The sequence below is a fragment of the Lipotes vexillifer genome, unplaced genomic scaffold (genome assembly GCF_000442215.2).
Source record: "Lipotes vexillifer unplaced genomic scaffold, Lipotes_vexillifer_v1.1 scaffold149, whole genome shotgun sequence".
In the NCBI taxonomy this organism is placed as follows: Eukaryota; Metazoa; Chordata; class Mammalia; order Artiodactyla; family Lipotidae; genus Lipotes; species Lipotes vexillifer.
The window spans coordinates 262,933-278,163 of NW_006779962.1; the positions used below are offsets into that span (position 1 = coordinate 262,933).

Sequence of the window (15,231 nt, forward strand, 5' to 3'; positions counted from 1 at the left end):
GGGGGGGGGGGGGGTGAAGGCCACACAAAGTTTCCAGCGGCCCTTGTCAAAATGCCCCTCTCTGCCCAGCTCCTCACAGGCACCTCCCGCGTTCTTTCCTCCACAGCTTTCTAGCGGGTGGCTCCTATCCATCCTTCGAGGCTCAGGCCAGACATCACCTCCTCCAGGAAACCTTCCTCATCCTGGCTCGCCTGCTTCCCATGGCCTCCCATAATCCTCGCTCTTTCCCACCCCCTCACAATCCCACCCAGTGTTCTATCGGGCTTTTCCTGCACCTCCCTCTCCCAGTGCCCAGGCCAGACCTCGCCCCCCTCCCCCGTGACTGAGTCCCATGCAACTGAATGGCCAGCAGCACTGAGCCAGGCCCAGAGCTGGGGCCGCCAGGTTTCCTGAACGGGCTGACAGTGACCCTTCACCCGACGGTACAGTGCAGCCGCACGGAGAGCAGCACAGTTGAATCCTTTCTGCCCTGCAAATCCAGTGTCCCAGAGGTGGCAAGGGGGCCCCTTCTTGGAGAGAGGGGATGCTTCCCACGCTCTGTGAAGCTTAGCCATTGCTATTCTTCCCTGACAGAGACAGGCTTGCAGCACTAGAGATTCGACTGCTCCCATGTGAACCAAGGGGTGGGTCGGGGAGGTGAACTGATGGGGGCAGATCTGGCTCAGCGTAGTCAGACCTGTGCAAACAAGAAACACGAGTAATGAGCTCCCCGTCACAAGAGGCATGCAAGCAGAAGCAGAGGGCCTGCAGAGGGCAGTGTGGGTGTCAGCTTGGGCACAGAGCTGGATATCTTCTAAGGACCTGCCCCAGTCTGAGACTGAGAGTTACATGGGAACGGAGAAAGCCAATTCAGCATAGATGCCGGTGTCAGAAAAGAGCTAACTTCTCCACGAGGGAGGCGTGGCCTTATCCTCGGCTCACTCTCTTCTGGGCAGGTGAGCTGAGCACGCGCACGCTGTGGCCACTCCGAAACCCCGCGGGACGGGCAGGTTCAAAGGCATAATCACTGAGCGCTGGAAGCCCAGCATCGTTGCCTGAACAAAGGCTGCATTCAGCCTGAAGCGAGACCTCTGATCTCCCAGGCCCTGACCGCGGCGGGCACATGCGTGATTCCAGAGCAGCCTCGGCAGCCCTTCCCAGTGCGTCCTGCGTCGGCGGCCACCTCACCGAGCGGGGCTGCGTTGAGGGCACTGCTGGATCCTCGAGGCATCGCTTACCTTCAAAGGCAGGGGCCAGCGGGGAGGTCTGGGGGCTGGGAGCAAGGCGGCTGACGGTCAGGTCGCTCTCGGTGCCCCCGCGGTGGTTCAGCATGCAGGTGTACACCGTGGAGCCTGCGGACAGGACGAAGACCCCAGAATGTGGGAGCCATTTAGCGGGGCGGCCCCTCAGCTCAGGGTAACCCTTGGTCGGATACCCTAGGGGGGCAACCTTGAAAGGCCCCTCGTCTCAGTGATGCCACCACGACTGAATGACCCAGGGAGGGACGGGCAGGTCACCCAGCACTGCCATGCCCAGAGGAGGAAGGGTCAGGAGGGAGGCTTCTTTCTTCTAGAAATGCCTCGAATCCCTCCCTCCCACCCACCCCACCCCCACGCTGGGATGTCTTTAAGGGCAGGATTTACATCTCATTCATTGGGTGCTCCTAGCACCATGCCTGGCACAGCAGAAGCTCCTTGAATGGCTGATGAATAAATGAATATGCAAAAGGAAGTTGATGGATGGATGGATGAGAGAATGTGGAGGTGGGGAGAGGGTGGGGGGAAAGCATGGATGGAAGGAGGGGATGGGTGGGTGGGTAGAAGGGTGTTGGCACGAAGAATGGGACGCGGAGGATTAAGGGGAGGTGAGTGGCAGGTACGTGTGAGGGGGTGTGCAGGTGGGTTGGCTGGATAAATGGTGTAATGGGTTGAACTGTGTCCTCCAGAATGGTATGTGGAAGTCCTAACCCCCGGTCCCTGTGAATGGACCTTATTTGGAAATAGGGTCTTTGCAGATGGGATCATGCTAGGGTGATCAGAGGTCATCAGAGTGGGGCCCTAATCCAACGTGACCGGTGCCCTTAAAAGAAGACGAAAACACAGGGAGAAGGCCGTGTGACTCAGAGGCAGAGACTGGAGCAACGTGGAGAGACTGGAGCAACGTGGTTGAAAGCCACGGATGGTGGCCACGGCCAGAAGCCGGGAGGGGCAAGGAGGGATTCTACGTTCTTGGGATCACGGTCCTGAGTTTGAACTTCCAGCCCCAGGCTTGTAAGACAACACATTTAGGTTGTTTAAAGCCACTCAGTTTGTGGTACTTTGTTACAGCAGCTCTAGGAAACTAATAGCGATGGGGCTGGGTGAGTTTGGGGTTGGGTGGATGCGTGGGCAAGATGCTAGAGGGATGCGAGATAAAAAAGGAGAGGAATACCCCAAACACTGTACGGGACACACTTACACTAAGAAATTATTCATTCTTTATTTAGAATTCAAATGGAACTGAACACCCTGTGTTTTTGTTTAATTTTAGAAACCCTATTTGGGGAGAGCATTCCTAGCGGGGGAAGTGGACAGGTTCCCCAGCCCCAGGAGACTGTTCTGAGGACTTGCTGCCTGGAATCCTGTCTGGAACAAAGTAAAAGCGGGGGAACAGTCAGGGTGGCTTTATAGCAGAAGGGGACATGTCAATGATACGAGTGTAACCACACTCACCAAAGAGTGGCACAAAATGAAGACAAAAGCCAGCACGCGCTGGTAGAGCATGGGGGAGGATGGAGGAGGAGACAGAGGGTAGAGGGAGGCAGGCAGGTGGAGGGGGCCTGGCGCCGGGGCTCGGCCAGGAGGGCAGAGGGGTCTCGACACGGGGATCCAGGGGCGGAGCCATGAGCCAGATGCGCCCAGAGAGGACAGGGTCAGCTCACTGCCTCGTCTCAGTGCCCGGGGCTGCAGTGAAGTGGGAAAGCGTGGCCCACCTGGGCTCCGTACCTGGGGGCCGGCTGACATCGGCCGAGAAGAGCCAGTCGGCGGCCTTCCTCGCGTCCAGGCCCACCAGGTAGAACTTCCCGAAGTAGGACATGTCAAACACAGCAGCGGCCCCTCTGCAGGCCAGACACTCCTTCTTGATCTGAAAAGTTCCAGAGGTGGGGTGCTGTATGGGCTCCGGGACCTGGCTCCTCCCCCAGACCCTGGGGCACTGGGCCCTTGGCTGTCCTCCTGCTCCGAGAGCCCCTCCTGCCTTCCCCCGCTCCAGCTAGGAACACACGGTGACCATCCTTTTCAAGCACAGGAGACACTCTCCAGGGTAGACCAGGAGCCATAAAACAAGACAATAAATTCGAACGGGTTAAAATCATACAAAATATGTTCTTTGACCACAGTGGAATCAAATTAGAAATCAGTAGTGGAAGAAAAATTGGGAAATTCCCAAATAAGTGAAATCAGACAACGCAGTCCTAGATAACCAACGGATCAAAGAGAAAGGGAATTAGAAAACACCTGGAGATGAATGAACACGAAAGTACAACATATGCAGACAGATGGGATGAAGCTAGTGCTGTGCTCACGGAAGTTTTACACCTGCAAGTGCTCTCCAGTCCGTAACCTAACTTCTCCACTTTGAGAAACTAGAAAAGGAGAGCAATTAAACCCAAAGCAGGCAGAAGGAAAGACATACTAGAGATTAGAAAGTAAATAAATGAAATCTTGAAAAATAGAGAAAATCAGCAAAATTGAAAATTGTTTCTTTGAAAAGATCAACAAAATTGGCAAATCACTAGCTAGACTGACCAAGAAAAGACAGCGAAGACTCGAGGTACTGAAATCAGGAATGAGGGTATCACTAACCAATTTGTAGCAAAGGATTATAAAGAATACTACGAACAGCTGTCCACCAACAAATTAGACATGAAATGGAAATTCCTAGAAAGACACAAATTACTGAAGCCGACCGAAGGGGAAACAGTCTGAATCCGTCTATAATAAAAAAGAGACTTAGTCATTTAAAACTCCCCACAAAGAAAAGCCCAGGTCCAGATGGCTTCGCTAGTGTATTTTACCAAACATTCAAAAAAGAATTAATACCAATTCTTTGCAAACTCTTCCCAAGAGGCCGGCATTACCCCTGATGCCAAAACCAAAGACCGCATGAGAAAAGTACAGACCAAAATCCTTCATGGATACAGATACAAAAACCTCAACAGAATACTAGCAAGCTAAATCCAACAACCTATAAAAAGGATTACACACCACGATCAAGTGGGATTATCCCAGGAATGGGAGGCTGGTTTACCACCCCCAAATCGATCGACGTAATGTACCATACTCACGGGATAAAGAACAGAAAGCAAATGATCATCTCAACAGATGCAGAAAAAGTATTTGACAAAATCCAATACTTGCTCATGATGAAAACTCCAAGTAAACTAGGGCTAAAAGGGAAATTCCTCAACCTGATAAAGGGCATGAACAAAATCCCACAGCTGACATACTTAATGGTGAGAGACTAAATGTCGCACACTAAGATCAGGAACAAGACACGGCTGTCCACTCTGCTATTTCTACCCAACATTGTACCGGAGGTCCCGGCCAGAGCAATTAGGCAAGAAAAAATAAAAGGCATCCAGACTGGAAAAGGGGAAGTAAAACCATCTCTATTTGCAGATGACGTGATCTTACATACAGAAAATCCTAAGGAACCCACTGAAAAACTATTACACCTAATAAAATAGTTCAAGAAGGTTGCAGGATATAGGGTCAGTATACAACAAACAAAAAATTTTTGTATTTCTATACGCTAGCCATGAGCAATCGATGAAATTAAGAATTCTATTTACATCATCAAAAAGAATTTTTAAATGCTTACACATAAATTTAACAAAAGAAGCGCAAACTTGTACTTAAAAACTAGAAAATATCTTTGAAAGAAATTAAAGACCTAAATAAATGGAAAGACCTCTCACATTTACGAAATGAAGACTCACTATTGCTAAGATGACTGTACCTCCCAAATCAATCTACCGATTAGACAGAGTCTACCGAAATCTCGGCTGGCTTCTTGGCGGAAGTTGACAAACTGATTCTAACATTCATACAGAAATGCAAGGTACCCAGAATATTCAAAACAATCTTGAAAAAGAAGAACAAAGCTAGAGGATTCACACTTCCTGATTTCAAAACTTACTACAAAGTTAATGTACTCAAGACAGCATGGTATAGCATAAGGACAGAAATACAGATCAATGGAATAGAATTGAGAGTCCAGAAATAAACCCTGACGTTTATGGTCAGTTGATTTTTCACAAGGATGCCAAGGCAATTCGATCGGGAAAAGGATAATCTTCACCAAGTGGTGCCGGAACACCTGAATAGCCGCCTGCAAAAGCACGAAGTTGGACCCCTTCCTCACGCCACACACAAAGCTTCATCAGAATGAACCACAGACCACAAGACCTAAAACTATAGCATTCTGGGAAGAAAACAGAAGAGTAACTCGTTGTGACCTGGGTTAGGAAATGCCTTCTTAAATATGACACTAAAAACGCAAAAGGGACGAAAGAAAAACTACATAAGCTGTGTTTCACCAAAATTAAGAACTTTCGTGCTGCCAATGATATTGTTAAAAAAGTGAAAAGACAACCCACAGAAGGGGAGAAAATGTTTACAAATCATAAATCTGATAAGGGACTTGTAGCCAGAATGTACGGAGAATTCTTATAACTCAATAAAAAGACAAATAGCTCAATTTAAAAGTGAGCAAAATATCTGGATAGGCATTTCTCCAAAGAAGATATACAAATGGCTAAATATGCACATGAAAAGATGTTCAGCGCCAGTAGTCATTAGGGAAATGCAACTCAGATCTTTGAGATGCCACTTCACACCCACCCGGATGGCTAGAGTCAAAAAGAGAGCTACACGTGCTCACGAGGATGGAGAAACGAGAACCTCGTCCGCCGCGGGCGGAGGTGTGAAATGGTGCAGCCACTTTGGAAAAGCCTTCACAGATCTTCCAAACGTGAAATGTGGAGCTACCACATGGCCCGGCAATCCCACTCCTAGATATTTACCCGTGAGAAGTGAAAACATCTGTCTAAAAACTTGCACACACATTTTCAGAGCAGCATTATTCATAATAGCCCAAAAGTCGAACAACGCAAATGTCCATCGACAGATGAATGGATAAATTAAAAAGGAGTGTATCCATGTAATGGAATATTGTTCAGGATAAGAAGTAATGAAATACTAATGACTTCCTAAAACATGGATGGTCCTTGAAAACATTGTGCTAAGTGAAAGAAGCCAGTCACAAAAGACCACCATTGTACGAGTCCATTACGTGAAACGTCCAGATGAGGTAAAGCTACACAGACAGCCAGTAGATTAGTGGCTGCCGGAAGGTGGGGATGCCGTGAGAAAATGGGTTAATGGGTATAGGGTTTCCTTGTGGGGGGAGATAAAAAGGTTCTAAAATTAGATTGCAGTGATGGTTGCAGAACCCTCTGAATATACTAAAAGCATTGTACACTTTAAGTGGTTGGGTGGTATGGTATGTGAATATATCTCAATAAAGCTGTTTTTTTTAAAACAAAAAAACAAACAAAAAAACAAGGCAACATCTCTCATTATTTCCCTCCATACAGTACGCAAACGCTTGGCTCCAGTCTCAAGGTTTTCTGCTGTCCATCTGTTTTTTCTGCTTGGTCTTCCCTCGCAATGTCACTCCATCTTTGCCCTAAACCCCTCATCGCATCGCTGAGCAGATGTGCCAATCCCATTGCTTTTACTGGAAAAAAAAAAAAAATTATGACAGCAAAGCCGCCACTCAGGGAGCATTTACGGTGTGTGAGGGGCCCACACCATCTCCTCCCACCCCGTGTGGTACAGACACCACTGTCCGGGATCAACTGTGATTAGCAGCCTCACACCCGGGTGCCCTCTGAGGCCCAGGGGCAGTATGTGGTCCACTCAAGTTTACACAGGTGGAAACGATGAGCTATTCATCACCTGCGTCTGTCTAGTAGCGCCCCGCCCCCGAGAAGCCACTGTGCACATCTCTCCCCGCTCTGCGTTCAGTGATGCTGCGTGGGTGGGTGGGTGGGAGGGAGCGGACGGTGAGGGTGTTTATACAGGGGAAACTGGCCAGCGCTGGGGATCAGGCTTCCCCCCGGGACAGCTGGTTGTTACACGGCACCCCATGGGGTCTTCGCAGCTCCTGAGCCCCAGAGGCTGCTGTTCACCCCTCTCCAGACGCCACTACTCTTTATGGAGCTCCCTTCACCCATCAGCCATGTGGTACCTTCGCTTACACTGCTGGGCCTGCAGATCAAACCCCCAAACGGCTTCCTGGGCTGACAAGTGCATGTTTCATGCTTTGGGACTGTCGAGGTGCCTTTGCACGGGTGGGATGCAGCCACGAAGCCAAGTTGGCATCCCATCCCAGCGCCCACATCCTCAAGGGCCTGAACATCCCGCAGGCCTTGGAAGCCGCGGTGCGGAGGTGCCAGACGGGTCCCCGTTTGCTCCCCGGAGAGGCAGCCCCCAGGGACTCCTGGGCTTTCAGACGCACATGCCTCCCCTTCCATTTCAGAAGCCCCCTCCTCCAATGCCTTTACTAGAGCAAATTTTGGAGGAAGGTGTGCCTCCTCCCCTTCAGGACCGGGTGCAGAATGAGTCACGATAGGAATGTGGGCCTGTTCAAAACGTATTAAGAGTTTCCAGGCAGCAACAGCATGAGGCCTTGGCCCCCCCACAAACAGATACCCAAGGGATTTCGCTCCCTCCCCAGTCAGCCACGTGCGCGGGGACACAGCACGTTCTGCTGGGCAACAAAACAGCTGGGCGGCTCAGAGGGGAAGCTGGCATAGTCCTTTCTGCAGAAGCTGCCTGTGAGAACTTCCCTGTGTGATGCAGACTCAGAGGGACTCACCTCAACCCCAACAGAAATGAGGAGTCGGGAACGGAAGGAAGGGGCCAGGAGCCGCCAGGAGCGACCTGAGAATCGGAGCAGCTCCAAGAGGCTCAGAGAGGTGAAGCCCTGGCCCGAGGCCACACAGCCAGACCCAGGCCGGCCTGGCTCCAGCCCCGCTCCTTGAGCAGGCCTCACCGCTGGCAGAGTCTTGGTACAGACGGGGGGCGGGGAGGGCAAAGGAGAACATCACCGATTCCTCCACGAAACTGAGTCGGCCAAAAACGGGGGTGGGGATAGCCGGCAGAGTGGGCCAGCCCACGGGGACGCCCGCCTTTCTATCCCATCAGGGATGGGGCGTCCTACCACGTCGTGGTGGGGCGGGAAGTCGAAGGTGTACTCGTGGCCCAGCAGCCTGCCGTAGGCGTAGTCCTCGTGCGCCCGCTGCCTGTAGGCCCCGTAGTAGTCGTAAGGGAGCACCTGGGGCAGAAGAGGGGTCGTCACCGGTCCCGCCCCCTCCTCCCCCCTCCATGCACAGCGTGGCCCGGTGCCCGCGGCCTGGCCAGCCCTGAGCCGGGTCCTGCGGAAACAAAGGTCCACAGGGCAGAGCTGGTCCTGTCCTCTCCGAGCCCCGCTCTCGAGGGGCAACGTGCTGTGGACGAGGCCGGGGTAGAGGCAGGGCTCAGGCATGCCCTCCACGTTGCACAGGTGACACCATAATCTCCATGGCGGTGGGAGCGCTGGGGCCCCGGAGCGTGGAGAAGGAATGGGGTGTGCTCGGGTAGGGAGGGGCGGCGAGGGACGGGGCTGAACGGGAAACAGAGGCGGGTTGACTGGGACCTCTGGGGCCAAGCCAGGGCTTCCGAGTCAACGCCAAGGCGCTGGGATAAGGCCCAGGGATCAGCTTACGGAAGGAGAGGGAGGGGGAGTCGGGGCTGGGGTGGCCGCGGTGATCAGGGACCAGGTCCTGCTCGGGGCCAAGCCCTGCGCAAAGGGCCTCGCGCTTCCGGGAAGGGAGATCCTCTCTCCAGATGAGGAAACCGAGGCGCCAAGAGACTGAAACTTGCCTCAGGTCACAGGAGAGTCCTGAGTGCCTGGCATGAGCCCAGGTGGTGGGCCCCAGAGGCTGGCCCCTCAGCCACCACTTGCCTTGGCTTCTCCTGCACTCGGTCAGCCGCTCTCAGGGAGGCCCAGGACCCAACACCCCGCACCTGGTCCTGTTCCTGCAGATGGAGCCCCTCCTCCTCCCCCAGCCCTCCCTCCTAACTCTGCGGCCACTCCTGGAAAGGTGTGAACAAGCCCGCCAGTTCCCGCGTACCAGCACGGCCAGCCCTGCCCAGTCTCTTGTCACTGGTGAGAGCCGAGTGTGAGATTCTGACTGAGTCAGGCCTCTTTGCTCCCCCAAGCACACCCCCTACCCCACCCCACTCCAGCTCAACCTCTAGCATCCAGGGAGGGGCCTTTACAGGAATCTCTGTAGGAAGTAATCTCCCTGGCCCGCCAGGTGGCTCCCCCTGGCCCCTGAGTCCCCTGCAGGAACATCCCAGCCCGCCGTAGCCTGGCCAGGGGTCAGGGATTTGGGGACGTCTCGTCACCCAATACCCTGGACTCCCAGGATGGCTCCCGGGTGGGGACTGCACAGCCTGCTCATTTCGGGACCAGGGGTATGTCGCCGATTCCTGCTCTGGTCTCATCGCCTTGCCCACGGATTCCGGGGGAGAGGGGCTTCCAGGGCAGACCAGGCTGGCTGCAGTGGGTTCTGCAGAGACCTGCTCAAGGAGGGGTCTACCTAGGCCCCTTCTCTCTGCTGACCCCAGAGAAGCAGAGGCAGAAGCTATCAGGAACTCTGGCCTCCATCCACCTCACCTAACATGCCCTGGAACTTGCCTTGGCACATAGCTGCTATGGAGATGGGAGATGGGTCGCGCTGGAAGGGGACTGGTGACACATAGCAACGGGAAAGGGGTTTTAATTTGTACAAATCTGGATCAAATACTATATCCCCCCTGGTTGTATTAAAGCATCACATCACCTGCTCCAGAGACCGCAGGCCGAGGGTCTCACAAGCAGGACGATTTTGACTCTTTTCTCTGAGGACCCGGGTCCCTGAGAGGCACTGGGTGGGGGCTGGGCAGCCCCCAGGAGGGCACCCAGAGGCCAGGACGCTGTGAAATACCAACTTACAAGCTAACACACAGAATGCATAATTTTGTGCTAAATCCTCCTACTAACATTCACAGTTGCAGTTGCCAAAAATATATGAACAAAATTATGAGAAGATACTCTAATTTCTCCCGTAAACCTGGGGAGTCTTGTGTGAAGCCTCCACGCTGTGGAACACCAGCTCTCCTGGCCCCTGGCCCATTTGGGCCGTGGAAGGCCGGGCACCGCGGGCTGTGAGGGTTGCCTGTGGAGACATCCCACGACCTCAGGCGGACCGGCCGGGGCTCAGCTTCTCCGAAGGCCAGGTGACTCACCCGCCCCACAGCACTAAGGACAGGCAGACACACAGCCACCGCCGGTGGGGAGGACATGGGGGGGACGGTGGGCAGGGGCCGGGCGCAGGCTGTGCCGGGGGGCCGCTCACCGGAGCCGCGCCGTGGGGACTGAACCATCCCGGCCTCTCCCAGCCGTGCCGCTCCTGGAACACGCAGCCTCGTGCGAGGAGCTCCTGGTTGTGGAGGGAGAAGGTGCCCGCTCAGGCCTGGCCGGACGCGCAGAGCAGGGCAGGGAGGGGAGAATCCGCCACCCGGCACCCCAGCGGGCAGCGAGCAGAGGTCCCGGTACTTGGAACCAGGACCCAAGCCCAGGCTCTGACGCCAACTCTGCAGCCCTCGCAGCACCCACACTGCCCGCCTCAAGAATCCCCCGTCTGCAGAATTACCTTCTCTTATGGACCAAATTGCACCCCCTAATTCCTACACTGAAGCCCTAACCCCCAGTGTGACTGTATTTGGAGACGGGGCCTGTGAGGAAGGAATTAGGGTGAAATGAGGCCCTAAGGGTGGGGTCCGAAGCCTTATTAGGAGAGGAGAAGCCACCAGGGCTGTGCCTCTGCCAGGAGCAGACACAGCGGGAAGGCGGCCGCCCTCACCAGGAACCGGTCAGCGGACACCTGGATCCTGACCGCCCAGCCTCCAGAACTGTGAGCGATGAATTTGAGCCCCCCAGTCTGTGGTGTCTGTTACGGCAGCCCGAGCAGTCTGGGACACCCGGTGACCCAGCGATGCCACAGCTAAGTGTACACCCAGGAGAAATGACACCAGGGACGCAAACAAGCCTGTGCACACATGCATGCACAACCACCCAGAGGTGGGGACAGCCCAGGTGCCCATCAACTGGCGAACGGATGACCAGTGTGGTCCATCCATACGATGGGATGTTATTCAGCCTTAAAAAGGAAGAACGTTCTGACACCTGTTACATCATAGATGAACCTCAGAAAGAAGTGAAGGAAAAGAAAAGCCCGGTCGCCACGGGCCACACAGTGTACGAATCCATTTATGCGAAAAGACCAGAACAGGCAAATCCAGAGAGACGGAAAGTATGGATCAGTAGTTTCTCTAGGCTGGGGCGGGTGGGGGCGACACGGGGAGTTATTGCTTAATGGGTACGGGGTTTCCTCTTGCAGTGACAAAAAGATTCTGGAACTGGATAGTGGTGATGGTTACACAGCTCCGTGAATGTACTTAATCCCCCTGAGTTGTATACTTTAGAATGGTTAAAATGGCAAGTTGTATGTTATGTGTACTTTACCACAATAAAAAATTATAGCAGACACAATAAAGTAATATGGTGGCAGATTTCTTTGAAAATAAATTTAGCCTGGGGGGAGAAAGGAATCTCCGCTGTAAGGTTTGGAAGGGCCCTGTGCCTGGGGCCAACCCAGCCCAGCGCCCAGGAGGAGTGGGCTTCGGAAGCTGAGTCTGGCCGGGCATTCAAGTGCCAGGACCGATGTGCGCCAGAGGCCAAGACGGCCTGAGTCTCCCCCTCCCCGTGGGCCACCACCTCGACGGGGAGGGCGCTCCAGGTCACATGCCCACTGGTGACCCCGGGATGCATCCTCCCTGGACGTCCAAGGGGGTGGCAACCAAGGACACAAAACCCACCCCCCTCCAGTGAGCGTGGAGACACCTCCACCAGAGACGCATCACCCTTCCTGGGAGGGAAAATGGAGAGCAGGCTCCTCTATTTAACAAAACACACGCCAACCATCAACGGCTGGGAAGTGTCACCAGGAGGGTGCTGACGAGGAAGTGAAGTGTGGGTGAATGCAGATTCCTCCCCGGGGGCAGGGCTGCTGCACCCGCCAAGCCCGCTCCGGGCAGAACTGTGCACATGTGAGCAATGTGTCTGAGCCCATCTTCCACCCCAGAGTCATCAAGCAAGCCCTGCACTCCTTGGGGAGCCCTGCGCTGTGGGGACGGTGCAGGCCCGGGGACAGGCTGGGGGAACCCGAGCCCATGTGGGGCCCAAGATTCCCAGCTGGCCCTCTAGGCCAAGCTGGAGGACAGGGCAGCCCGGGAGCCAGGGATGTCTCTGTCCTGGGGAGGTGCCGTGGGCACCAGCTCCCTCTGGAGCTCCTTCTGCTTAAATGTTACCTGCTCACTGCTCCCTGCCCACCTGCCTCCCACCCCAGCCATCCAGTCAACAAACATTCCCTGAGCACCTACCCAGAGTCAGGCTCTGTGCTCAGAGTGACTGGGGCCCAGCCCCCGTTGCCAGGGTCCTCGTAGACAGGTAAGTGAAGCATGCAGCCCAAGGTGGGGGCAAGGAAGGGGGGATGGAGATGGACTTGGGGTTGGGGGGGTAATGGGAGCACAGGGAAGGCACCTGGGTTGTCAGGGGCCTGGGAAAGTGCCCAGGGGCAGGCCCCAGGAAAGGGCACCTGACGATGGGTTTCATCATATAAGTAGAAGCTTGCCAGGGAGGAAAGACATCCCAAGCAGGCCTCATAATCAGGAGCACGTCTTCTTAGCACACCACTGCCTGGCCCTGCCCTCCTGATGGGCGACCGCACACACCTGCCGCTGCACCTGGCCCTCACGACCCCCCACTGTGCTCCAAGCACATTCCCTCTGTAAGTGCCCGGGAGCGAAGGAGACAATGCCTGCCCTGCAGCTGTGGGGGGGGGGGGGGGCGGGCGCCCCTTCCCCCAGCCGTGGTGTGGTGGGGAGGCTCCCATGGTCCCATATCCCCCCATGGAAAGAGCCAGCATGCTGCCTTGGAAGCTGCCAGGTGAACGAGGTAATTCACGGAGATACACACCAAAAGGGAGCACAACTTACGTGTTGAGGGTCAAAGGGAGGCATGACTGATTTGGTTCTAAGGGAGTTTTTGGAGACCAGATCACCCAAAGGCCACACTCAGAGTATGAATTACACGAGCAACATGCCTCAGCAAGGCTGTCAGTAGCTGGCACAGAGCAGGCACTGTGGGGGGGTGGGCGTGGCACCTCGTGCAGGGGGTCTGTCCTCATGTTGCGTCCAGCCAGGGGCTCGTCGTGGGGGAAGACGACCGAGTAATTCCTGGAGTAGGACTCGTGGCTGCGCTCTCGAATCCAGCGGCCGTGGTCTGTGAGCGAGTGGTGGAAGCGCCTGTCGTGGATAGAGTGGCCCGTCACTGCCTTGGGGACCCTCGTCCCCTCCACGGGAGTCCTCCCTATGGCTCAGGCCTCAGGGTGGCTCCTGGCTCTCCGTTCTCCCACCGAGGGGCCTCGGGCAGCCCGCAAATCTTGGGGAGCTCAGCGTCCTCACCTGCAGCCCCCTACAGCTGACGGGCACAGGGAGTGGACAGAGCTGGGTCCCTGCCCACTCTGGCTCGCACGCGGGGTGACTTCAGACAAGATGCCTCTTGCGACGGTGCCTCTGTTTTGCTGTTTGTAGCGGGAGGGGCTTGGACTGGCCCATCCCTGAGGCCCCGGGCAGCTTTATCATTTCTGGAACATTCCTCTCTTGGGAGAGCACGTGGGCACAGACCCAGACAGACTCCAAGGTGGCGCCAGAGCGGACCACGCTGTGCCAGGCGCCATGGAGGGGCGGCAGTGGGGGGGCGGGACCTCAGGGTATGTCTGTCTGTCTCTGTGGGGGCCAGACATCTCCCCCAGTGGACACAAGGTGCCCAGCGGGCCAGGCAGGGACGAGGTGAGCAGAGGAGCTGGGGTGCGCTGAGCTGAACCAGCGCCACCTCCAGCCCTGCCACCTCCAGCCCTGTCGGGCAGCTGGGATCTCCCCAGTCACAGCAGAGCGGGCTGAACACCCACAGAGGCCCCTCCAAGCCGCTGCCTCGACTGCCACCTGCAGGGCTCGGGGCGCAGAACTGCCACCTGGGGGCCAGACCCCAGCCCCACCGATTGCCACCCTCCGGACCCTGCCTGGGGGCACCCGCATCCCTGTCCCAACTCATAGAGGTCAGTGGGCAACCAGGATGCCTCCCAACTCTGATATCAGTGCCTCCTGGGCTCAGCTCAGCTTTGTTTAGTGTTTCCATGTGCAGACCTGATGCCGAGCGTTTTACCTACAAAAACACGCTCACGGCTGCCGGCGACATTTACAGCATATACATCACACCCCAGGTTACAGAGAGGAAAGTGCTCGGCACAGGGTCTGACTGATTCCAGACACCCTGTGAGTGAGGGATGGATGCAGCTGACATGTCGCTCAGGGCTGCCTGTCTCCCAGATCCGCACATGTCCTAACAATGACCACCAATTCAGCCCCATTTCCTGGGCAGCCTGTGCAGTCCCTCCTGCTCCCCGGCCTCAGTCTCCCCATCTGCAAAGTGGGATGATATGATCCCACTGCTGATCCCAGAGCTGTCAGGCGGGTCAGGCAGGACACTGGGACAATAGGTCCTGGAAACTGTAGGGGGCCGTGGATCTGCCAAACCCAGGCACCCTGCAGCACCGCCCCCGCTGGCAGGCTTCTTCCCTTTCTTCCCTTACTGCCGCCTCTTCCAAGAAGCCCTCTGGATTTCAGGAAATCTAAATAGCCCTGGATATTTCTAAATAGCCCTGGATATTTCTAAATAGCCCTGGATATTTACCCCACCCCACCCTAGGGCAGCCACCTCCTGCCCACGGGTCCCAGCGGGCACTTGCCTGATGTCGTAGCTGTGCATGTCCTTCTCCGGGCGCCCGTGGATGACCCAGTGGGCCAGCTCCTGCCCACAGCCACCTCCCAGCATCATTCCTGGCAGGAGCAGAGCCGCAGGTCTGCAGTCCACCCCCAGGGCCCTGCACCTCAGTTCCGTGCCCCTCCCACCTCTATGGGCAGCATCAGCCCCTAAGCCCTGGATCTCACACCTGGGGTGCCACACACCTCCTAACGGGACCTCACCCCCTCCCGGCAG

General features: G+C 55.6%; 1 protein-coding gene across 1 annotated transcript in view; it reads right to left on the reverse strand.

Annotated features, from left to right (window-relative positions):
- Positions 1-15,231, reverse strand: part of SARDH (sarcosine dehydrogenase) — a 58,070-nt gene that overhangs the window by 24,622 nt on the left and 18,217 nt on the right. The window contains exons 9-14 of the mRNA XM_007453080.1: positions 14,981-15,071; positions 13,337-13,478; positions 10,469-10,552; positions 8,248-8,361; positions 2,964-3,102; positions 1,218-1,331 (exon numbers count right to left, since the gene is read on the reverse strand). Coding sequence (XP_007453142.1) covers positions 1,218-1,331; positions 2,964-3,102; positions 8,248-8,361; positions 10,469-10,552; positions 13,337-13,478; positions 14,981-15,071 — 684 coding nt within the window. The remainder of the gene's footprint in view (positions 1-1,217; positions 1,332-2,963; positions 3,103-8,247; positions 8,362-10,468; positions 10,553-13,336; positions 13,479-14,980; positions 15,072-15,231) is intronic.